This window comes from Apis laboriosa, unplaced genomic scaffold, assembly GCF_014066325.1.
Source record: "Apis laboriosa isolate Shangri-la unplaced genomic scaffold, ASM1406632v1 scaffold39_cov144, whole genome shotgun sequence".
In the NCBI taxonomy this organism is placed as follows: Eukaryota; Metazoa; Arthropoda; class Insecta; order Hymenoptera; family Apidae; genus Apis; species Apis laboriosa.
The window spans coordinates 1497937-1523113 of record NW_025223140.1 but is presented as its reverse complement, the minus strand read 5'-3'; the positions used below and the strand labels follow the sequence as shown (position 1 = coordinate 1523113).

The 25177-nt window shown below is 26.9% G+C and overlaps 1 protein-coding gene across 7 annotated transcripts in view; it reads left to right on the top strand.

Annotated features, from left to right (window-relative positions):
* Positions 1–24632, top strand: part of LOC122715667 (protein unc-80 homolog) — a 49621-nt gene extending 24989 nt beyond the window's left edge. For 3 of the 7 annotated variants that reach the window (XM_043938034.1, XM_043938028.1, XM_043938027.1), the window contains 23 exons: positions 105–240; positions 496–765; positions 985–1239; positions 2335–2824; positions 3171–3795; positions 3925–4105; positions 4988–5166; positions 5294–5542; positions 6552–6825; positions 7639–7946; positions 8620–9045; positions 9387–9605; positions 9916–10061; positions 10269–10596; positions 11280–11600; positions 12325–12562; positions 13369–13578; positions 14198–14548; positions 14901–15116; positions 15605–15691; positions 19948–20070; positions 23034–23182; positions 23814–24632. In XM_043938034.1, coding sequence (XP_043793969.1) covers positions 105–240; positions 496–765; positions 985–1239; positions 2335–2824; positions 3171–3795; positions 3925–4105; positions 4988–5166; positions 5294–5542; positions 6552–6825; positions 7639–7946; positions 8620–9045; positions 9387–9605; positions 9916–10061; positions 10269–10596; positions 11280–11600; positions 12325–12562; positions 13369–13578; positions 14198–14548; positions 14901–15116; positions 15605–15691; positions 19948–20070; positions 23034–23182; positions 23814–24404 — 6372 coding nt within the window. In that variant the 3' untranslated portion in view covers positions 24405–24632. Of the gene's footprint in view, positions 1–104; positions 241–495; positions 766–984; positions 1240–2334; positions 2825–3170; positions 3796–3924; positions 4106–4987; positions 5167–5293; positions 5543–6551; positions 6826–7638; positions 7947–8619; positions 9046–9386; positions 9606–9915; positions 10062–10268; positions 10597–11279; positions 11601–12324; positions 12563–13368; positions 13579–14197; positions 14549–14900; positions 15117–15604; positions 15692–16781; positions 16795–19947; positions 20071–23033; positions 23183–23813 lie in introns of all 7 variants that reach the window. The other 4 variants (XM_043938031.1, XM_043938030.1, XM_043938033.1 and 1 more) reach the window with 4 other exon arrangements.
* The last annotated feature ends 545 nt before the right edge of the window (positions 24633–25177 follow it).

The following is a 25177-nucleotide window of genomic DNA, read 5'->3' as shown; positions in this document are numbered from 1 at the left end:
AAACAAAGTAAAAAAAAATTTTTATAATCCTTCCATTCGAATTAATATTGTTTAATGATTGAAGAGAAAAGAAAATTATTGAAGTAGTAATTGTATTTGCATAGGCAATTGGAGCAAGATTGGAAGAATTATTGTTGGAAGACAAGCAAAACTTTGATCAAGTGATAGCAATGGTATCTGATGAAAATAAACAGAGAGACTTAATCACAGAGGACGAGGAGGAAGATTTTCTTGACGAAGGTGATTGTTCAAAAATTTTTATCACGTGAATAATCAATTATTTTTGTTATCAGAAAGGGCAAGTGTAAATTACATTTACACGTTTGTATTCGTTTTTACTTTAAATACAAAATAATTATTCAACTTCTAACGAAATTAATTTGTCAGACGAACGAAAGATTAAAATTATTAAAACACTTTTAAACGATATGACGGAGAAAAATTATCAAACTGAAAATTATAAAAGTTGATATAAATATCGTTATTCTTTTCTAGCTAGCATAAACGGCTATGGATCGCAATGTCCAATCGCGTTACGCCTTACCGCGTGTATTTTACTTCTGGAGGTGACAGCATTCCTAAGAGAAACTTATCAAACGTTGCCGAAATTTAATAAACTGCTTACGAAGGAACGTCCACTACCGTGGGAAAGAATGTATAGCAGGGAAGCGAATCGAAGATGGAGCATGGCGCTTTCATCGATGGGCCATTCACAAACGTCGGCCCAGAGCCTTCAATCGATCGTAGGTGATCGGGAAGTGGCTCGTAAGTACTCAAGAATCAAAATGGAGAATATAATTGTTTTATATATATATATATATATATGTATGTATATACGTATGTATGTGTATGTATATGTATATAAGAGATAAATACGACTTTATACGAAGAGAAATATCGTTTTAACATTTGATAATCGAGGAAAACACGTTTTGGTTACACGTTTGATTCCCTTAATTTAATTAGGCTGAATCATATTTTTAGCGGAACGCAAGATCAGTTTTGTCCTTTATGAGCCTGACAATGAGTCAGAAGGTAGTAGTAAATCAACTGTTACAATTCAAGGGGAAGATTTTCAAAGTGCCGAAAAAGAGAAGGCGAAACGCGTGCAACCACCGCAAAGTCGGCCACTACTTCTTCGTCGTGGTACCGCTGAGAACGCGACTGGTTCGTTTAAGAAAAGGAGTTTGAAACTTCGACGCGGTACTAAAGAAGGGAAAGAGACCGAGTGCGAGGCTTGTGAGTATATAAATAACTTATTTCAATATGAATCTTGATCGTAATATTCGTGAAATTCTTCCTTATGGGGTTGATTACTACGAAAAATTGGTGCGAGAAACGTCGATTCAGATCGAGTTACAAGCAATTAAATTACTTATAATTCAACGAATAAATTGATATTCTCGTATATGATAATTTTTTAACTTTTGTTTTAGTTTCGAAAGGATTCCACGAATATATGTAAATAGACAAGAAAAAAAATTTTATGCAAATGTGAAGTGTAGATAAAATGTTGAAATGTTGTTTTTTTTTCAATTTGCAACTGTAACAATTGTTGTTTAAATAGCTCGATTGACTATCATTGTGAAATTAATACCTACAGTCGGTAAGTTTGATATTCTAATTTGATATACAATTAATATCTTTATGAAAAGGCAGTGTGACAGAGATACAGCTCTCTGTTCTGCTTCTTCTAATGCAAATTTTTGCTCTAACTTGTAATAAATGAGCCTCGATCGATATTATGAATGAATATTTTAAGAACTTATAGTGTATTATCGTCTCAATGATCCTGGGAAAAATTTTTAATTTGACATTTACTCATTGCTCTTTCAAAAAATCATGGCAATATGATCATGAAATAAATTAATAGGCGAGAATATTATCAATTATAAAGAAAATTGCAACGTTAAAACATTTTCAATTTTTTATCCACACCTTCTACGTACACTTTCGTTCATAATAACAAACAAATACAGTAATTTTCCCTTCAGTGTATTCAAGATTACAGAATTTGAAAATTTTAAATAATAATATTTTTAAAGTGAAAAAATAAATACCTTTCAATCTCCTGGAAATTTCTTGACTTTTACAAAATTTTAAATTACTTTTCTCCTATTTTTTGATAAATTATGAGATTACGAAAATCAGTCTACATAATTAAATAAACATAATTAAATATTAATGAAATATTTCGAATCGTTATATAAACGTTTCTTATAAACATTCCCCTACCAATCTTATCGAATCAATCAATGCTTTACTCATTTATAAACGAAAGTTGCGTGTCTAATGAAACGAATGAAAAATCAAACGACGATAATAACGATGCAGATACGGTGAAACGAGCGGATTCGATACAGTCAAAGAGGAAAGTGAGTTCGTTGTCGGACAGAAGCGACACGTCAGAGCCCGGTTTCGGGGGCGAGATTAGCGGGGAAGAGTCTCCTGGAATTCTGATCGACGACCAACCACCCGAGAGCCCGAGCGACAGTAACGAAACCGACGAGACGAATAAAAATTTCCCATGGATGAAAGTGTTGGCCCAGTTCGCCAACTCGTTCAACTTTTACTGCTCCCATCAGAATTTCTGCCACCCGTATTGCCACAGGCGGCAAATGCGCGCGTGCAGCAGATTGATCAAATCCATAAGGAAAATCTACGGAGAGGAGTTTGGTATATTGAACGGGACAGGGATATTCGACTTGGACACGGATAAGAAGGAGGCGAGTAAAAAGGAGAAGCGGAGCCGAAAAGTTTCGGAGCAGGCCAGCACCCAAGTATCCCCTGTGAGGAGGAAGGACAGCGTAGGGAAGAAGTACAAGTAACTTTTATTTTCCTTGATCAATTCGTGAAAACAGACTCGCTCTACAATTTCGTGAATAAATTTAATATAAGACATTTTTCCAATACAATTTGGATTAGTATCAACATCTCGTTGAGATTAAATACAAATTATTCCTTCTAAAATCTCTCGTTCGAACGATCTGTTTTATTTCAAAAATTTTACCAGAAATGCATGGCTCTATTTCGTTAAGATTTCTAAGTTTTGGATTACAAGTATACAGTATTTACATTGAAATATAACAATCAAACTCCTCGTGATAAAAAAAAAATTAGAAAAGTATTTATTCTATGAAAAGTGGCGTTCCGTTCCTCTTTTTTAACAGGGTCGAGAAGAATATGGAGGGTTCCCAGTCGGGCAAACTCGCCCAGCGAGACTCGTCTAAAGACCTGGCCGATCAAGATTCGGAAAAGGGGAAGGAGTCGTCGAAGAAGTCGAGCATAGGGGAGGCAGACAAGGAGAATTCGGCTATCCTGAAATACCTAAGGACCCAAGTGAAGGACGTGTTTCACGCGCCGCTCGCTACCCTGGTGAAGGGGGCGGTTGTGATGACGGAGGAATTGTTCATGGACGTTCTGCCGGTCGCTTGGGAACTTCTGCTCGAGGCGAACCAAGAGGTGGCAGCTTCGGCTGCGTCTCTTTTCATAGTTGCGGCGGTACGCGCTCCGAATCAGGCCAGCGAGCTGATGCACCACGGTCTCCGTCACAATAGCACGAGCGTGCGCATAAACGCCATACTGAGGTTCCAAGTGTTGTGGAAGCTGAGATACCAAGTTTGGCCACGAATGGAAGAGAGCGCCCACCTGACGTTCAAAGTGCCTCCACCCGGTATAGAGTTCACGTTGCCATCGCCGAAAATCGGCATCGAGTCGTTGCCTGTTGTGGATCCACCTTGGATGCCACAGGTGAAAACGAAGGTGGAGGAGGTGACCATTAACCAGGAGCATCATGTAAGCTCGAGATAAGCGTTGAAAGTTTTAGAGAGAAAATAAAAAAAAAAAAAAAAGATACGTTAGAATTATTAGAAAACATTTTTTCTAGTAGATATTAAGTAGAAATTTACTACAACTATTACTTAGAGGTCCCTGGTGACGGCAACGAAAACTCGTAAGAAGCAACAAACTGAACTCATAAAAAAGGCTTTGCAGGCACAAGACGACAAGAAACGTGAAGAAAGGGAAAACTTTTTGATCACTACCATACCGATTACCGTACAGGCAGCATACGAGCCGAGCCCTGTTGGAGATGATCACGATGAAGGTATATATATTATATTTGATTGTTGAAAATGTATGTATTTTATTTTTCAAATCGAAAACATTGCAATAACAAGATATTATTATGAGGGAGTATCGATTGAATGTATCATTTCATTTTAAAATTTAAATCATGGAAAAATATTATTTACATTCGGATTCGATGTGAATTTATTTTTCGTTCAATTGGAGCGCAATAAGCATATATATAATGTGACGCAATATGTATAAGTTATTCCAAAAATATTGGAAGATAAACCGAAGATTTCTCAAATTTCGAGCAACATTTTCCTTTTGTTATTAAAACAATCAATCGAGTAGTGAAGGCTACGAGCATTCACTATGACAAATCCAAGCAACATATGTCAGCAAAATGTGTTTAATATTATAAATTTTTATTGATAAAATATCCATTCGTATAATATTGGCTAATGTTTTTTCTTAATTAACGAAAATTTTTGCAAAAGAAAATATTGTTTGAAAATTTTTTGAGACACTTTGTATAATGTACTATATAGTTTCAAAGTTAAAAATTAGTTATTTACAAATTATTCGAATGTTCACTTATTTATGTGATAATATATCTCTTTTTCTTTATTTTCTTATCTTTCAAAATAGTTAAGATCTCTTATGAATCTGTCTTCTTAATATAAACCATTTCTACTTAGATCTTATTTAAATTTTATAAAAACAATATAATAAGAATAAAGAAACAGATAATTTTGTCTATTTAAGTGAGATTAATTTTGAAATAAAAAAAATAAAATATGTGAATGTTAGGATATAATTAAATGTGTTACACATTAAGTGTACAGAAATATTTAATAATTCGCAAAAATAAAAATATGTCTTAAATGTTAAATATATTTTTTTTTTCTACTTAAAGGAAATGTTGGAGACGAAGATGGTGGCGAAACTATTCCAAGAAACACGTCTCATCATAGCCAATCTGCGCCTTCGTTATTCCCTTCTTCCTTATGCTCTGCCATTGTACAAATAATTCACCTACTTGACGATGCCGCTGTCTCAGATGATGGAAGCGCTGTCTACGAAGTTGCATATCAAGTAAACAATATTCAGAATTATTTTCGAGAGGAATAGTATTATAAGAGAAATTATTTAAAAAAAAAAAAAGAAAAACATACATAACGCAAGTGTGTTCTTTTTTTTTCTTTTTTTTTTTTACTATTAGGTGATTTGGAATTGCTTGGTAGAGGACAGTGCATTGTTCCTGCGTTACGTGTTGGAACGTCTCACAAGAGAGAAGCAGGAATTGATGTTTAAAATTTTGAGGCATCTAATTCGATTCGTGCCAAAATTGCCTCAGCAAGCCGCTTTTGCACTGTACAATTATATCATCGGATACGTAATGTTTTATGCCCGTTCCCCGCACGAGGAAGGACAGAAGTTGATTGGAACTGCGCTCTCTATATTATGGATGGTGATTAAACTTGTATCGAGTTTAAATTAGAAATATAATTTTTTTTTTTGATCGTTTAATTGAAACTAAATTTTTATAGTGTATAATAATAGAGAAAAGCGATTATTTGTTTATTAAATATCTTTTATATTTTTGCAGAATATTAAAATGGATTTTGATTATTATATAATGAAATAATCTACATTTCTGTCAATTTTGTTATTTGAACGAATATAATTTTTAAATTTGGTTTCTCTTATTTTATCTTTCTTATTAATTAGTAATCTAAAAATTCATAGTAATAAATCGACTATATTAAAATATTCAGCAAAAATTTGTCACTTTAACACGTTGATTGCTTATTTGACTACTTATGAAGAATTTTAGTAGATATTCGTAGATATTTGGTATTCCACAGAGTGTAATAAAACTATTAAATTGTTATAAAAATAATAAAAAAATAATTGATTAAAAAAATTATTTAGAATGTAAAATTTTAAAACATTATATATATAATATATATATATATAATGCTGATTATATGCTGATTATATATATATATATTAATTATATATATAATGCTGAAGTTGATCCGTACAATTTGGACAAAAAATTGTTGTCTTCTTTAAAAAAAATAATAATTGAAGTTAGAAGGGAGAAATGAGTAATTTAAAAATATATATTCGTTCAAAAAAAAGAATAAATGAAATATACTTTCATTTTATAATATTATTCAGAACTAGTAATTAATTCATTTATTACATTTTTCTTTATATATTTAACGGAACAAATCACTTTTCTTTAAATAATTAATTTCTTTAAATAATTAATTTTCTTTAAATAATAATTCGTATGAAAATTGCAAATCGATTTAAAAAATTTAAATCAATATAATAATTAATAGATTAATTGATAATAATTAAATAATTAATTAATAATAATTAATATTTTAATATTAATTTTTTAAATTAATACTTAATTAATAATAATAAAGTTGAAATATTCTTATAAATTGTATTGTTGTTTACAGGTTGTGCACAGTGTGCACGGAATCATGTTCAAAGATTTGAAACAAATATTACGAAAGGAGCAGTGTGACGCCTCCATTTTATTAACCGCGAACGTTCCATCTGCAAAGAGGATCGTAGTCCACGGTCCTCAAGATCCGGATGCGGGAGGGATTCCTTCCCAGTTTCCGGTCCAAGAAGACACGCAATTTTGCCAGATACTTCGAGAATCGTTGGACTTTTTTGGCATCGAGGAATCGAAACACAAAGAGTACTTCCTTGTTGACTACAAAACACGTTTGTACTAATCACATCTTCTAATTACTACATATATATTTTATAACTATTTTTAATTTTTTAAAAATTTATGAAAAATTATAATTTATATTTCATTTTTCATGAAAAAATTTAACATGTATAAATTTTAGTATTGTATATAATTCTTATAATTGGAAATATATTAATTTTCTTTTCTCTTGTCCTGTTACAGATAGACAAAAATTGTGAAGAAATTGTGCAGTTGCACTTTTTTTTTCTCTAAATTATTAATTATTTTTTGTATTTTATTAATCGAATTATTAAATAATATTTTATTTGTAGACAAAAAGAAACTTAACAACTAGCTTGATCTAATTACTAGAATGTATAGTGATACCTAAAATCTGAAATTGTTATAATTTAATTATGATGTTGGTCTACAGTTTAAACATTATTAAAATCTAAAATTTGAAATTGAAAGTCACTATGTAAGTTGAAGAAAAAAGTAAATTGAATGAAACTTTACATTCATTCAAGCTCCTCTAGACATCACACTGACACATGCATTCATCACTTTTCTCCTCTGAATCTGTCAATTTTAATTTTAATTATATTTATATAGTATCAATTTCACAAATACTATTTATGAGAAAAAGAGGATAAATTTTCATTGAAAACATTCTATTTATATTTACAGATCAAATTCTGACACACGCACTGTCACTTTTCTCCCCTGGATCTCCCAATTTTAATTTTAATTACATATAGCATCAATTTCACAAATACTATTTGTGAGAAAAAAAGGATAAATTTTCATTGAAAACATTCTATCATTTCAATTTATATTTGCAGATCAAATTCGAAATTCTTCGTCCTACGTTCGAGATTACTACTTCTTTAAGGGTAGATCCCAATTTTCGGAAATCGAACTAGTTCACATGAAACCGGAGGACGCGTTCAACGCTTTGCAACGTCAAGAATTGGTCCACAAGTTCGTGGAAATTGGCAAGGTTTTGTTAACGTGGGCTATATTGAAAAACGTCGATATGGTGGTGCAAAGAGTAGTTTTCCTTCACGAGGAATTGATGAAGCTACCTTCTTTTCCAAGAAGAGCTCTGGAAGCAGATTTGGATTTGTACAAAGGTGGCGAAATTGGTAGGGTGAGTTAGATCGAAATTTATTAACGATTGTTACTCACAGTTGTTACAATTCCAATTTATAATTTGCATAAATATATATATAATATGAATAAAGAAGAAAATATCAATTCGAATCGAATATTGCGACGAGCAAAAATTTTGATTGAGTTAAAATAAAGAAATATATATATATATATTTAATGGCCTTATAGCATGCTATTCTGTTGCAAAATAAAATATTTAAGACATGAAACTTACATGAGGCAACTTGTATTGTAAAAAATATATATTGCATATTATAAGTTACAATTATAAATAATTGTTACACGCATAATAATTGTAATTTATAATTTGCATTAATATACATATATATATATATATATATATATATATATATATATATATAATATGAATAAAGAAGAAAATATCATTCGATTCGAATCAAGTATTGCTATAAGCAAAAATTTTGATTGAGTTAAAATATATATATATGTATATTTAATGGTTTCCCAGCATGTTGCAAAACAAAATATTTAAGGCACGAAAATTACACGAGACAACTTGTATTACATTTGCATTATCAGATTTATAAAGATGTCGTTTAACTCGTATCGTAGTTGCACAAATGAAATGATAGATACCTACGTTTAAATGCAAATGCAGGCCATGAAATCTCGTCATCTCGTTTGCCTAGGAGCTTCTTGGCCTGGACGTAATGCACAAGTTTATGTGGGTGAAGCTGATTGCGAGGATGTTCGAAGCGATGGCGGGGAATTTCGCCTATTCAGGGGACATTCATCTGTTTCTAAATGTTTTAAACGGCGCGGTGATTCTTCACAGCGAGGATTCCTGCATTTTGCGTTATGTGATCGCCACATACATAAACGCTGCCCACAATTTTAAGAACATATTTTCCACGAATGGCTATTTGCTAATTATGCCAACGTTGCTGCAATTATATTCCACCCATCAGACCAACAAATTGGTTACAACTACTGTCGAGTACGCTGTTAAACAGTTCTATCTCATGAACAGAAAACCGTTTATCCTTCAAATGTTCGGCAGCGTTTCCACCATATTGGACACGGATGAGACCAGCATCCATGGAGAGGCGCACAAGGTATTTTCTCTATCTATTTATTTTTGAATGTATAAATGGGTGTAACAAATAGAATATAGATAATAGAATATAGAATAATTCTATATTATTATAGAATAATAATATAGAATATAGGGAATATAGAATATAATAATAATAGTTTTTACTTTACTTTTTTATATAATTCAGTTTTTTTTATAAAAATCTTATCTTTGCATAAACATTAGGAGTCCACTCATTTAAATTGGAAAATCTTTTTTTTTGTGAAAATGAATTAATAATTCATTTGTATTTCTTATAAATTTAAAAGAAATAATATGATATATAAGAGAATTTATTTGAAAATAATTAATTACTTTAAGGTTCCCTCTACGTGCCTATTTAATTTACTGTTGAGTCTGGAAACTCCATCGCCTGATCCTTTGAACATAGATGAATTGGTGAAAGAGGAAAAGCCTTTGAAAGCCATTGATTTTTGTTATCACGACGAGAACGAAATGGTTACCGTGTTAGATTGCATATCTCTGTGTGTAATGGTGATAGCTTACGCGCCCGATTCTGTCAGAGGTCAACAAATGTTGGTAAGATCACGTCAAATAATTAAATTTAATCCTTATATCGATAAAATTCCTTCTTACTTAAGATTGAATTAAAAATATATTTTTTTTCTCTCATCGAAATATTTATTTTCACTTATATTTGGACTCCAAGAGTGCAATTTTATTATTAAAATCGATTTTTCAAAATTTCTATCTAAAGATTTTTGAATTCAAATCAATCACTATTTTTTTTTTTTTTTGCATATCTGCATATCGATTGAATTTCATTACTAGAAATTGAATGATTAAATAATTTTTAATTTTCATTTCTTCATTTTACTTAATCCAACAGATTATTCTGGAAGCGATACTGCCTTGCTACGTTCAACAAATACAATCCCCTACTTACAACAAGGAAGGGAAAACCGAGAAGGAAATAATACATCAATTGGCAGTGGCTGTGAAAACTTTAGTGAATAATTCTGAGGCGTTAACAAAGTAAGTTTTACATTCACTTAATATCCATTTATAATAAAAATAAATTTCAAAAATTTAGTCTCAAATTTCAATATTTTAAAAGCCAATTGATTAAGAATCTTATCTTTTTCAATATATTTGTAATAAATCCTCTGTGAAAGTAATTAAATAAATTTTATAATTAAGGAGATTTCTCCATCTTATCTCTGTTTCGATATCTTTTATTAGATATTACAACGGGCCGCAAAAATCGAGTCCGGAGCACAAAGGTTCTAGTCAACGAAATTATGGCAAGGGACCGTATTCCCCTGGCTTCGACTTCGAGGATGAAACCCATACTTCCAAGTACATAGAACATTCCAGAGTTCGAACCTTCTACGATCGAGACAATGACGATGCCGAAAGTTGTCATAAAAATGAGTTTCGTCGACCGCGTGACACTTTATTGAACATGGTAGGGGATTTCGTGGCTCGATGCTCGATGCGTTTGGTGGAATTGAATAAAAAGTCTCAGGATGGGAAGACGATCGAATTGCTGGATCCCAAATGTCACATAGTAAGTATTTTCCTTCGATTGTTATGAAAATTTATAAATTTATTGATTAAATTAATTTGAAAAATTTTGAATTTTTTTTTTTAATTAAATTTTTAGCGACAATATTTTCTTAAGGATTAAAATATATTTGAAAATAAAAAATTCTTCAGAAATTAAAGAGTTCTCGATATTGGATAGCTATTTTCTAAATCAATATCAAAAAAATTGTGAAAAATACTTTCGAGAATTTTGTCTTGAGATATATATATATGAATTCTAAATTAATTAATTAAATAATATTTTTCTAATATATATTATATTTTTTTTGCGAAAACGTTATAAAAAAAAGAATCTATTATAATTGATTTATAAAAAAGAATTTTTCAAAAAAATTTGAGAAAATCTTGATCTGAAAAGATTACTTCAATTATTGCTTTAATAATTTTGAGAAATTTTTTGATCAAAATACATAAAAAATATAATTTTAAAAATTCTTCTTTTCCAAACTATTACTATGGATAAATTTTCAATTTTGAAAATGAAATTTTCTTAAAAAATTCTATGCATTATAAATATTCTAAACTTTTTTTTAAGTATTTATTAAAGTATACGTTATGTGAAGAATGAAACACACTGTTGCTATAATGTAAAGTAAGAAACTTTATGGAACTTAATGAAACTACAATGTCATGCTTCGTTAACAGCGATTAGCGGACATTGCACACAGTCTTTTGAAAATATCTCCATATGATGCAAGCACGATGGGTTGTCGCGGTCTAAGAAGATATATGAACGATATTTTACCTTCGACCGATTGGTCAAGCGACGATATGAAACCAGCATTGACGAATATTTTGCGAAGATTGGATAAAACTTTCAGTAAAATACATAAGAAAGCTTCTATCAGAAGAAATACCGATTGGACAGCCGCCAGTGACCTCCTGAAGGGAGTTTACGAAACGTTGGTCAAATGTCCTTACATCGCGCATTTTCAATATTTGAAAGCGCTACTAACTACGTGCCAGGTATAATATTAATATTATTTCATTTATTTTTTAATTCTTTCAATGTTATTTTATATCTAAAAATTGTAAATTTAATTTTTTATATGTAAACTAAAGATGCATATGTATAAAGAAATAGCTATATTTGAAATTTTCTAGTTAATTAATTTTCTAATAAAAATTATAAAAGTTATTCGTATTAGTTAAAATTATAATGATATTAATATTATTATTAAAACAATCAATTATCCATAAAATTAAATTGATTGATTTCAGATTTTTTATTTTTGTAATTTATTGTTTTTAACAAAATTTATTGTTATTGATTTTCATAGAAACAAAAAAATAATTACATATATGTGATTTAAAATTTTTAACAAATTTTTAATAAATAACATTGAAAATTTGAAATTATTAAACTTTGCATAAATTCCGTTCATACATTTCAAACATAAATTATTTTACGAATAATTACAACACAATGTATATAAAAGTCTTAATCTAGACATAATATTCCAAAATATAAAATATCAAATCAAATCTTAAATCTTTCGAATATTTCAATCATCAATTAATAAATAAATTCTAATTTACAATGAATTAAACAACGTCTTCATTAAGGTCTAGTTATACAATTAAGTGATTCATGCCTCGCAAACTTAGATATTAAAGAGTTAATAATAGTAGTGGAGTAATAATTAGGCGTTTAACTTTTGATTAATTGGATGCTTTAATTTATCCATAGTCACTAATCATCGGAGATACCCCACCAGAGGATATGACATCAGCTTCCTCGGCCGCCTTAATGAGCAAAATACCTCCACAGCATTTTTGCTCGACCGTGCTCCGACTGATAGCGCTGTACGTCATTTCTCTCGGAGAAGGATACTTGCACGCCATGTTCGCCACTCAAACTCGAATCGAGAATATGCTTCTTAATTTGTTGATACCTTTATTTTTGCGTGTGGGAACTGGAAGGAAAGGTAAAGTTGTATGAGATATTTTCGTAATTATTTCTAAAATTGATTTTTAAATAAGTATTATTTTAATAATATTAATTTAAAAATTTAGTGATTGTTGCAAAAAATTATAAATTTATTATGAATTTTTGAAATTAAATCGAATCATATGTAATTTATTAGTGAGAAATTAAATAGACAATATGCAGACAATTTTTTTGATAATCGAATGATTGTTATTTAGGAAATTATAAAAAAAATTATAAAAATTATAAAAAATTATAAAAAAAATTCATTATGACATTATTGATGATTATATATAGTAAAAGTAATAATAGTAACAAAAATTAAACTATGCTAATTAATATAAATATATTAAATTCGTTTTATTTCTTTAATTTGACATCAAGAAATTATTATCCATTTTTTACTATAAAATTTTTTAAATGGCAAATTGTTCAAAAATGCAGAATAGAAAAATTAACATTAGAAAATTTATTTTTAATAATTGAATTTCGTAAATTTTTTTCATTGCTATTCTTTTGGAATAAGTTTTATTTTGGAATAAGTTTTCATTTCAATAATAAAAAATAAAATACATTCGTTTATGTATCAAATACCATTATAAAGAAGTTGAATGAAATATGAAATTTTATTATTTTTTTAAATATATTTTTTCAACATTAAATCCATAATCGATAAAAATAAAATCTTTAAAAAGAAAAATTGTATAAATTATAAAAAAAACTTCCTTTCTTTTACAATACATGAAAAATAATATATTTTAAATTATAAAAATATAATAATCAATTCAACATTATTTTTTTTAGATGTACCAAAATTGAGACAGTCCGATATAAATTTTGCATTAACCGCAGTATTAAACACTTTATGGCCACCAACTACGAAAACGGTACCAATAACTGCACAAAATTTAAAGACAACGACAGATATGAGAACGAGTAGTTTAACATTTGTAGCGAGAGATTCGAAGACTTTAACCAAAACATCATTGACTTTATATCAAGTTGCTTTTTTAGGTAAGCAATTAGCTCTTGAATATTATTATATTATTATTTTTAACAATTATATCGAAAAAATTCATGAATCTTTACTTATATAATAAGAATAAATATTTACAAATGTTTATTAGTATTTCAAATGTATCTATCAATTCATAAAAATATTGATAAAAATATTCAAACGAGTATAATTTCATTGTAATATAAAAAAATAATAACTAGAACTAACCAATTATTAATTTTAACATTGAGTTACAATATTGAAGTCATTATTGTATATATTGTATAACTAATGCATAAAATAATAATATTAATTTTTCAATTTTTGTAAAAAAAAAATTTTATATCTAATTAGAATTACATATACATTAAAAATTGCATTGAATTTTAGACGAAATTATATATAATAATATATTACAAATAACTTACGTGTCATTTACTTAAATATATCACTACTTAAGAATTTCAGATCTATGAAATAAGAAATGAAGAATAGAATATTAATTATTTTTAATATTTATTATACTTTAATACTTATGCTTGTAGGAATATTTCAAGTTTTCCTTAGTTTTATTTTATAATTTTATATTTTCACCGTAATATAATATTAATTGTTTTTTTACACGATTTTTCACAGCATTGAAGATAATGACGATATGTTTCGAAACCGAACTGAAGACCGAATGGCCAAAAATCTTACGTACAATGCGTTTATTGAACAAGCGAAACGAAGCTTCCATGTATCTATGGAATTTTATAGAATTCGTAGTTACTCATCGTACCGCGTTGTACATTCAAATGTTACCTTTCATCGTCCACAAGATCGGTCAGGCACCAATCTCGGAACACGAGAGGAACATGCAAACTACTATACGAACAAAGATCAATGGGGATACCAAAAGCGTGCCAAAATCGCGTGGAAGTCTGCTCACCGATCTTATACACGAGTTGAGGAAACTAAAGGAAGAGATAGAAGATCGAAAATTCGGTTGGTACATCAATAATTATAAAAATATTACAAATTATATATTTATATTACTTTATTTAAAAAGTGAATACGTGATGATAAATAAAAAATTTGAAGGTTACTTTTCGAGATCTATCGAGATTTTAAGATTATCATATTTTAAAATGGATTAATATGATTTTATGATTTTATGATCAATATGATATTTAATAGTATTGTAAATCGAGTAGCAATATTATTGGTTTTATAATACATTGATCTTGTGATATAATAATGATAAGTAATTATAACAATATCAATTTAAATGTAATAGACATGTATATTTTCTGTATTCTTCTATGTACATTTCATATTATTTTTGTTGTATATTTAGACGAAACACAATCAGAACCAAAGAGGAGTGTCGTAGATATGCATTGTGCGACGGAAGGTCAGTCTCGAACACAGAGATTATCGTTAATCGATCTTCTGACCGGGGATCTTGGATCCAGAAGTCATATGAATCATCAGTCGAATTCGAGCAGTACTATTAAAACAACGCAACCGAGTCAAGTGTCAGCGCCACCAAATGGTATACAAACTGCACATGGTATGTTATTTTAATTACACATTATTAATCTATATACCGAATATTTTTTTTGATAGTACAATGTTAATTTGTTGATGATAAATAAAATTAATAAAATTATAAGATGATCTAATATATAATATCTGTAAATATAAGATTGATATTAAGGTTAAACACAGATTCAAATATTAATATTAAAATTATCAAAGTGAGTGGTTTTAAATTTTTCATTTTTCCAATTATTTAAAAATATATGAATATTTTTTGACAAAATCAATAATGATTTTTATTGGATCAAAAATATCATTGTATATATTTAATTTTTATATTATTATATACATATTAAATTATTAATTAATATTAATTATTTCTCTGTAATAGATTTAAATATAAATTGGTAATTTCAATATTAATTTGATGATAAAATGAATCGTTAATTAATGAAAAGATATTTCAACTGCAATTATTTATTCTTATTTACATTAAATATCGATTTTCAATTGTTCCAGGATCGAGCACAAGCGGAGGTTCCTCCACTCTTCGTGAAGCTTGCGATGGCGCCACTGAGCAGCAAGCAGAACAACAAGCACCAACAGGTATTTCATTTCCTTCGAATTCGAAAAATCATTCCTAAATTTCAAATATATATATTAAACGGTGCGACTGCAAGCCTCTCATAAATGTTTCGCTGTTTTTCTAAGCGATTTAAGAGATGTCTACCACAGTTGGATCGAGCCATTGTCTATAGGGCACTGCGAGGAAATTTGCAAAGCTCTTGTGACGCCTTTTATTTTCTTGTAAATGATTATGAATATTTACCATATCGTATTCATTTCATTCCCTGACAGCGAGGCTTGCCACGAAACGTCCAAGTTTTCTTAATTTTTCTTCTTTTTGTCCATCTTTTTTTGCGTGACTGCAATATTTTCATTTCGAAATTTTTATTATTATTATTACATAGATACTTACAGGGAGTGTAAAAAGAAATATAATTCAACAGAAATATTGTAAAAAAGTTATTAACAAATAAATAATATGTTTATATTTTTTAGAAATTATAAAAAAAAGAATTGAGCTATTTATATTTGTTATTGACAAATATATATAATATATATGGTAGTGACAAAAAATATATAATATATGTATAATAAATATTTGTACAATTATATTTTAATAAATATAATTTTGTAATTTAAGATACAAAAAAAAAATTAAAATATCACGTACTATAAAAAAATAATATAAAATGCACAAGACTATTTATAATTATGAATTGCAAAAGAGTAAGAAAAATTAGTGAATCTTTTTTTGCAAATTATTAAAATAATATTACAATTCCTTTTTTCTTTTAAAATTATATTACAGATTATTAACATAATATATGTATATGTATAAGTATATGCATATTATTTATTCATTCGAAACTTTGTTAATAAATTTTACGATACTTTTATTGAAATTATATTGAATATCAATTCTTTTTTTTTTGTAAATTATTAATAAACAAAGTTCTAAGATGTTTCTCCTTCAAATCAATTACTCTACGAATACTTTTCACACTCGCTGTGCGTAAATTCGATCTCCATTTCGCTCACACTTTTTCTTTTTTCTTTATTTTCCATTCATCGTTCGTCCGGGCATCCCTGTTTGGTCTTATATTGATCATTGCATTGCTTCCATTGCTAGCTAGGGGATGGAGGTAAGCGGATACTAAAATAGTAAATTCTGATACGATTTATGAATAAACGTCCTGCTGGTGTGTACCCTTTATTCACGCTTATCCACACATCTCGTAATTTTTCATTATATTTACTCACTTTTTCTACTTCTTTATCTTTTTTTCTTTTTTTTTTTTATCAAACATCTGTTGCTATTCTTCTTTTTATTTCCATGAACAGAGATTCGATCGATTTGTGTACATTCAAATGCACGTTAAAGGAGATTATGATTTACTTTTCAATTTTTAAAATTTTTTACAGTTTTGCCGATTATAAAATACAATAAAAAAATGAAATTGATCGTGTTTCCTTTTGTAATAAAAAATTTGAATTTGTTCGCTGTGCAAATTGTTCTTTGTTATGTATTATGTATATCATGGATCTTCTGGAAAAACGATTTATTGGAGTGCATATACTTCGTGTGTTTTCTATTTTGTATATATTTTATGTATTCCCCTTTTTCTTTTGTAGATTTTTTTGTGACGATAACATGAAGGGTTAAAAAAAAGTAATGTTTAAATCTTGTATATACTATGTGAATGAAAAATGATACATAATAAGTGAAGATCTGATTTTGAACACTTGATTAATAAAAATTCTTTTATGTTTTTCATTAATCTTTATAAAATTGTTGAATGAGACATTTGTATTATTGTGCATTTGGTTTATATTTTTGCATGATAAATTGTAACACTACAAAATTGAAGATAATCAATTTTTAAAATTCAAATTTATGATATTCTGTTTGATGTGATTTTTTCTTGTAAATAATTCTTGTTTGTAAAAAAGCTCAACAAATATTCAACAAATTAAGTTTAAAGAATAAGATATTTTTTTACCAAAAGTGTATATTATATAAAATATATTTAGATTATTGAAAAAGAAATAATTTAAAAATAAATGTAATACAGTTTTTTAAAATTAATTTTATGCTTGGTTCTATTATTGTTCTATTTTTGATAGAATATAATCTTACTTTCTGATAAGATAAGATACAATTATTTTTTTTTTTTTACATTTTTTTTTGAAACATACATTAAATATATGAATTATATAAAATGTCAAAATAATCAAAAAATCAAATTTTTAAATCAAAAATAAATCAAAAACGTAAAGTTTTCTTAAATAATTAATTAAATTTATTATCTATTTTGATATATCATATGAAATTAATGATGTACATAAAAAATATTAAAAATTTTGATTAAAATATCGATAATGTAGTAATGTAGTAAAAGTTGATAAATTCATAATAGAATCATATATTTAATAATTGCTCTTTTGAAGATTAATATATTTAGGTATATGTATTCTTATTATTTATTTATTATATTCTATTTATTATATTCTATTTTAAAATTTATAAAATAAAAAATTTATAGTCAGATATAGATCTAATGAATGCTAATAAAAATTAATGTGATATTATTATATGATACAATTACCATATAAAATATGATTGAACACGTGATATTTTCGTTTCAATTTTGAAATTCATTTGAATATATAATAAATTATATTGAATTAACTGATAAATTATATTGATTATAAATTGATTTAAAATCTATCAAAAAATATAAAAAATTAATCAAGTGCTCAAAAAAAAATTTGCTTTCATTTATCATTAAATTAATTATGAATTTCGATCATCACTCATTACAAATTTGTAAAAAAGAAGAAACAAATGATGAACTTAATTCTATTGAAATTTGATCTTGAAATTTCAATCGAGAAAAATGAAAATATATAAAAATAATTATTTTGAAAACGAGAAAAATCTCCTTTTCACGGTACATGTTTCATTAGATTATTCTATTATTATTGCTATTTTCTCTTACGTTTTCTACACAATCGTAATAAATATATACTATATACATGTACATATAGCAGTATTTAGACAATGGTAATGTCCAACAGTTGGTATCCTGTTCATCGTTGCATAGTTGTACTTCACTATAACGTAGTTGCTTCGACTTTCTCGTCTGCTTTCCTTCTTTTACTCGACTCATATATCTCTTTGATTGATAATTGATTCTTTTGCTACAATTTAACACAGTTCTTTATCGGAAAACAAAATACAGCATATATCTCATGTGCGCGTGGGCGTATACGTGTGCTTATTAAATATTCTACACTACTTTCATATTTCTCCATCAATATGTTATACTTATATCTTTAATTTTTAATTTTCTTTTAATGATAGAATTTGACACAATTTCTTGGAGGTCTTCCATAATCGAAGCAACCTCGTGAAGAGTTAAAAAAAACACTATTTCCTCATTTATTATCATTATACATACTTAATCATTTATTTCAGATCTTTGTGCTGATTAATTTTTATGTATTTTTGATACAATGATGTGGAATATTTTTGAAAATACTGTGGATAAAAATAAATACTTTTGCTAAGTTATAAAATTTTTGAAGATATATATGTTTTTTTTAAAAAGATAAAATTGTCAATAATTTTTATTTTTATGCTGAAATTTAAATTTTAATAATGTGTAAATATATTTTATATTTGTAATTATAATTGTAATATACTATGAAAGAATTATCCAATGAAATTATAAAAGTGTGAACTTAATGATTAATATTTCATAATTTTTTAATGCTATGAATCAGTTTTTAGATATAAATTTTATATTTTTATCCATGAAAAATTCCATTCATTCATTGTTAAAATTCACTAATTTTTATCCACTTCTTGTAGGAATAATTATAATATTTTTAATGTCTTTAAAAATATAAAAATATAAGTATCTACGCTTTTTCTTTTGATGATATTATCAAAATTTCATTTTTGTTTTCTTTAATTTTCATTTAGCTAACCATACACAATTTAGATATGAGTCAAAAATGATCTGTCTCATCCATTTTTGTGTTTGATTAAAAAATTATCAAGAAAAAAAAAGTATTTTTTTTAATCCATCGTAGTTTTCAAAACATTTGTACCGAAAAAATGAAACAGGATATATCTCCTCTATCACGATGATTTTTCATTAAATAGAAACGATTCAGCAGAATTCATATCATCGTAACGATATTTCGACATAACAAATAACATGGTCACCTGGTATGATTCACTTGTCGTCTTTCCCTTCATTCTAGACGTTAAATGTGGCATGTTTCAGATAGATCCCAACCATCTTCTACTAGCGATGAACGTAACCATGTAAAGCCTCATCCTATATTAACTCATCAAAAGGCGCCAAAACTGCGCTTTCTCTCTTCTGTAGAGTTTAGGCACTCATCAGGTAAATTTCGAGCCCCTACTGTAAATAAATAAGTTTTAGTTGTGATCGACCGTTGGTAATCTTCGATTTTTAAAAATAGTACGTTAGATTTACGAGAATAGTATATTACATTATAGAGATATTTTTACAGAATTGTTTTTCAAAGAGAATAGATATTATTTTACTAAATCTATACAATTTAGAAATTATTTGGTATTAAAAAGTATTCAAGAAGACAATTAATGATGAATGATGAATAATAAATGTTAAATGGAAAGAAAAAATTCTGAAAATAAATATGAAATTGAGTTATTGAAATTTTGAATAAGATTTTAGGATAAATTGATTTAATTTTGAAAGAATATTTCAAATATAATGTTTTAAATATTAAAAATAGCTTTGTATCATCGCTAAATAATTTATTTCGATGCTTATAACGATGCTTTTTAAATTTAAAATTTTCTTTATGAATATGTTATTTATATTGCATTAAAATTTTTGAAAATTGAGAAAATTTAAACAACTTATATAATACTTGCTTATAATACTCTATTGGCAATAACATTTTTAGAAATTGATATTTCGCAAAATTATATCTTTAATTATGTTGTTACATGTATAAATCAATTTTGTATATACGCACATGTATATATCTGCAATGTAGAAATAATATAAATAATAGCTTTAAATTATTTTTTTTTTAGTTAAAATTCTAAATTTTATATATTTTATTGAAACATAAAATTAAATTAAAAATACAGAAGATTTAAATATATTTATTTCATTCATCTCATTATTTCATTCATTGTAAATATAATAATAGAAGTAAAATATCATTATTAATATAACACTTATTAATACTTGCATAATAATACTATTTTCGTATTTCGTTATATTTTCTATATTATTGAAATATTGAAATATGTGATATAAATAATTATTAGCATGTTTAATTATTTCCTACTATCATCATTATCACATTTCATTTCATTTCATTTTCATTTACATAATATCTCTTGTCAAAAACACATCTTCTTTTTTAACATATTTACATTATACTTATCATCTTGATGATAACATATATATACAAAGTAGAAATATTTTTATTTTAAAAGGATTAATATTATCGATAGGAAAAAGATAAATTGAATTTATATTTTTTAATTAAATAATTTACACGTAATGAATGTATTATTAATAACAAAAGAAAACTATTATTAAAAATTAACTATTATTAAAATAGAAATAATAATAATAGAAAACTATTATTAAATTTATTATATATTTATGAAAAATAATGTTATGGAATTTAAGAAAGAGAAGTGAAATATTGAAATATATTTATATAATATTATCTTTTTAATTAAAATGTACTAAGAAAAATCTTTTGAAGAAGATTTAAAGACCAAAACAAATACAAAAGTTGATATACAAAAATATCGATTGAGACTTATTTATTAAGTTATAAGCAATTCAAATTTGGAGATAGAATAAAGCTATCTCATATCTAATCCAAACTTCAATTGCTTATAATATAATAAATAAATCTTAATCGACATTTTTAAATTGTTTTTCTAGAAATTCATCAAAGATATACCAATATATTAATATATTCTGCTATAGGAAAAAGTTAATTAATATTAATTAACAAATAAATTTGTATCAACTAGCAAATGAATATAAGAAAATATAACATATTACATTTATTAAAAAGAAATTGTTAATATGGAATTAACAAAAATAATTGTTATAATGGAGAAAGTGTAAACAAGTATTGATCAATATAATGGAGAACTCTCCTATAGCAAAATATGTCTTTAGCTTAAATAAAATTAGAATAATTGTTTGTGTTTTTTCTAAGAATTTCGAAGATACGACATTTTAATTAAAAAGGATATAATAATAATAATTTATATATAAAGATATTATTCTTTTTTATTATTTTTATTAATTTTCTGATTTGTTATTTTTTATTTTTTATTCTCCTCAATATTTATAAAATATTTAATTTTGATTTTAAAGAGCTTATTGTTATATAAAGAAAATCAATGTATAACACAGAGGAAATTACAAAAAAAATTGTAATAATAAATTATTTTGATCATATCGATATTAAAACTATTTTATAATTATTATAACTATTTCACATCGATATAATGTTAATCCTTTTCTATTGTGTTACTTCTATTTCAAAATATTTTCAAACGATTTTCAGATAATAAAAATACTTGGAAATAATCACTATTTTAAAAACGACACTATTCTATGCTCTGTATATTATCCCTTTTCTATTATATTTTATCTTCGTATTAAATGCTCGCTGTTCTACAGTCCTTCCAAGCTTATTTTTTCAAATTATAGTAAATAACACATACATGGATATAAATGTATACAGATATATTAGATGAACTTTCAATTCTAAAAATTTTCCTCTTTTTTTTTTATTTTTCTTCCTTTATTGAATATAAGCATGATTTTCGATAAATTCACTGAATATTTTAATCTTTTAAAAGCAGCTTTTAAGCAGAATATATAGTGCAAATAATACAAAATTAAAATTATTTCGTTAATTAATAAATTCAATTTACAATATAAAATATAAATATAATATAAATATTCTCGTGCATAATTTGAATTTTTAAATATTATTTTATCCAGATCTATACATTAGATTTAAAAAAAATTAAATAACTATTTATCAAATATTTTATTAAGAAAATTTGAATAAAATTTAATATATTCGTGTACAATTTCAATTTAAATATTAGATAAAAAAAAAATTATTACTATTTGACAAATATTTAGTAGATATAGTGCCATGTTAAGATATCTATATTTCACAAATACAATTGTTACTTTGCTTTAATTCGAAAAATATACATCGGGTTGCAGTGGTAGTTATGGAAGAGCAGCATGGATAGATTGTAGAATAGAGAGTAATGTTTCAGGTGTGAAGAGAATTGATAACACGTTTATTTTATTAGGGGAAACTGTGACGAGCCAACTCAGCCCAACCAGTCCAAACGAAGACAGTTCAGGCGAATCCCGCCCAGACAAACCTCGATTACAACGCTCTATGGGTCAAAGCAAGAAGACTTTCCGATTGAGAAAGAGTCGAAGAAGTCACGTAGAAGTAATGACATGCATATACTTATAGAAATAATAGAATATTGACTTAATAATAAAGATAAATCTAAATCTAATTTTTAAATTCGTAAAATTCAAATCCAAATTTTGCAAGGAATTCTGAAATTGAGAACATTTACTTTTTTCTTATTTTTTTAAAAAAATATTATTTCATCAAAAGTAAAATTTTAATAAATTTTGAATAATTTTTAAAATCTTTCAAATTCAAATTCATACAGTTAGCTGATAATAATAACTATCTTTTTTAGTTTTATGTTTTTTTTCCCAATATAAATTATAAATTTAAATTCAATTGGATTATTATTATGCGAATTTGAATTTTATCATCACAATATTTTCATTAATTATGCACATTTTTTATCTTTAATTTTAAAAATAAAATTTATTGAAATTATAGTTTTGAACGAAATAAATGTTCGAGATTTCCTGATTTACAAAATTTTTTCAAAATTTTAAGTTTCGTTTTCGATTGATCATTCCTACTTCGACATTAAAAACCAAAATCAAATCTTATTAATATTTGCCTCTAAAAATTTCTCCGATGTGATTTGACATTGCATCAAATATATTGCCAAATCTATTAAAATTGTACAATGACTCAAAAATTTACTCTACAGGCAGTGCAAGTGAAATCAGAACAAAGTAACAATGTATCACAACCGCAAACTTCTCAACCATCGATACTAACGCCACCTACGCCAATAATGGAACCGTCGAGCTTCAGTATCCCTTCCGACTCATCGTCTATTCGTTCGAGAAGAAGTTCCTCCATTCGTCAATCTGATTGCGAAAAAGGTGGTAATCTACTCAACGATCAACAACTTCACGCAACGCTTCATTACCATCATCACCATCATCATCATCATCATCATCATCTTCATCTCCAAACGTCGGATGCCTCGTGGGACGAGGATACATCCAGTACGTCCGGTTATCGTGAGTCGTACAGTATGCAATTGGTGTCGCTAGAGAGCAGCAACAATAACACACGTCCAATTCAAGCACCGCCTTTGGCGTCGCCAGACTTGAACGACATGCCCTCGACTAGTAGCACTATGACTCACGTTTTCGAAGGAAGCTCGCCTGATTGCTCCATAAATGGTAGCGGGGGAGAGAAAACCGCTCTGTTAACGGCTAGCCAGAGAACAACCTCTCAACATTCCCTGCTCATGGTTTTTCCGAATCAAGACGAAGACACGTTGATATAGGCTTGTTATGGATATCTATATATTATACACGAGGAGACTGATTAGAAACATAACCTCTAATTGCTAACAAAGTGTCGGTAATAGGGAGAAGTTGGGTAAAAGTTTGTTTGGTTTCCTTACATGAAGGAATATATTTTTGTTATTGTTAAATTACATTTTGAATAGGATTTTGTAAAATATATGAGATATGTTGAACTACACAAAGCAATGTCATTTGACTGTATATATTTAACCGTAATTAATCAAATTATAATTGAACAAAAATTATCTTCCATTATAATAATATTTTATAAGTTGTTGAAAATCTAAATTTAATCAAAAAAATTATCTTTTAAAAATATTTTTAAAAGAATATGAAAAATTAATTTCAAAATCCTTATGGCATCTCAAAAATTAATCTTGCAAAAGAAATGAATCATTTAAATTTGGAAGATTGGATGTAAGTTTTTTCTCTGTCAAAAAATAATCATATAATTTTAATTTTTTTGTTCTTAATTTAGAATTAAATGAAATAATCATTTTTATGTATTATTTGTATATATATATATATATGTATGTATGTATTATTTACAACTTCAATCGTTTGTATTTCAATCTAAAATATGTATCTGTTTTATATATTTATTTATCGATAGGAAAAAATTTTATTTTTTTTCAAATGCACGATGAACGTGCAACGTGAAACGTTAGCAATTAAAGGTTGAATCGAAACACGATAACGTAGAGAATTTCGTAACGTAGATCGATTACGAATTAATGAAAAATTTAATATA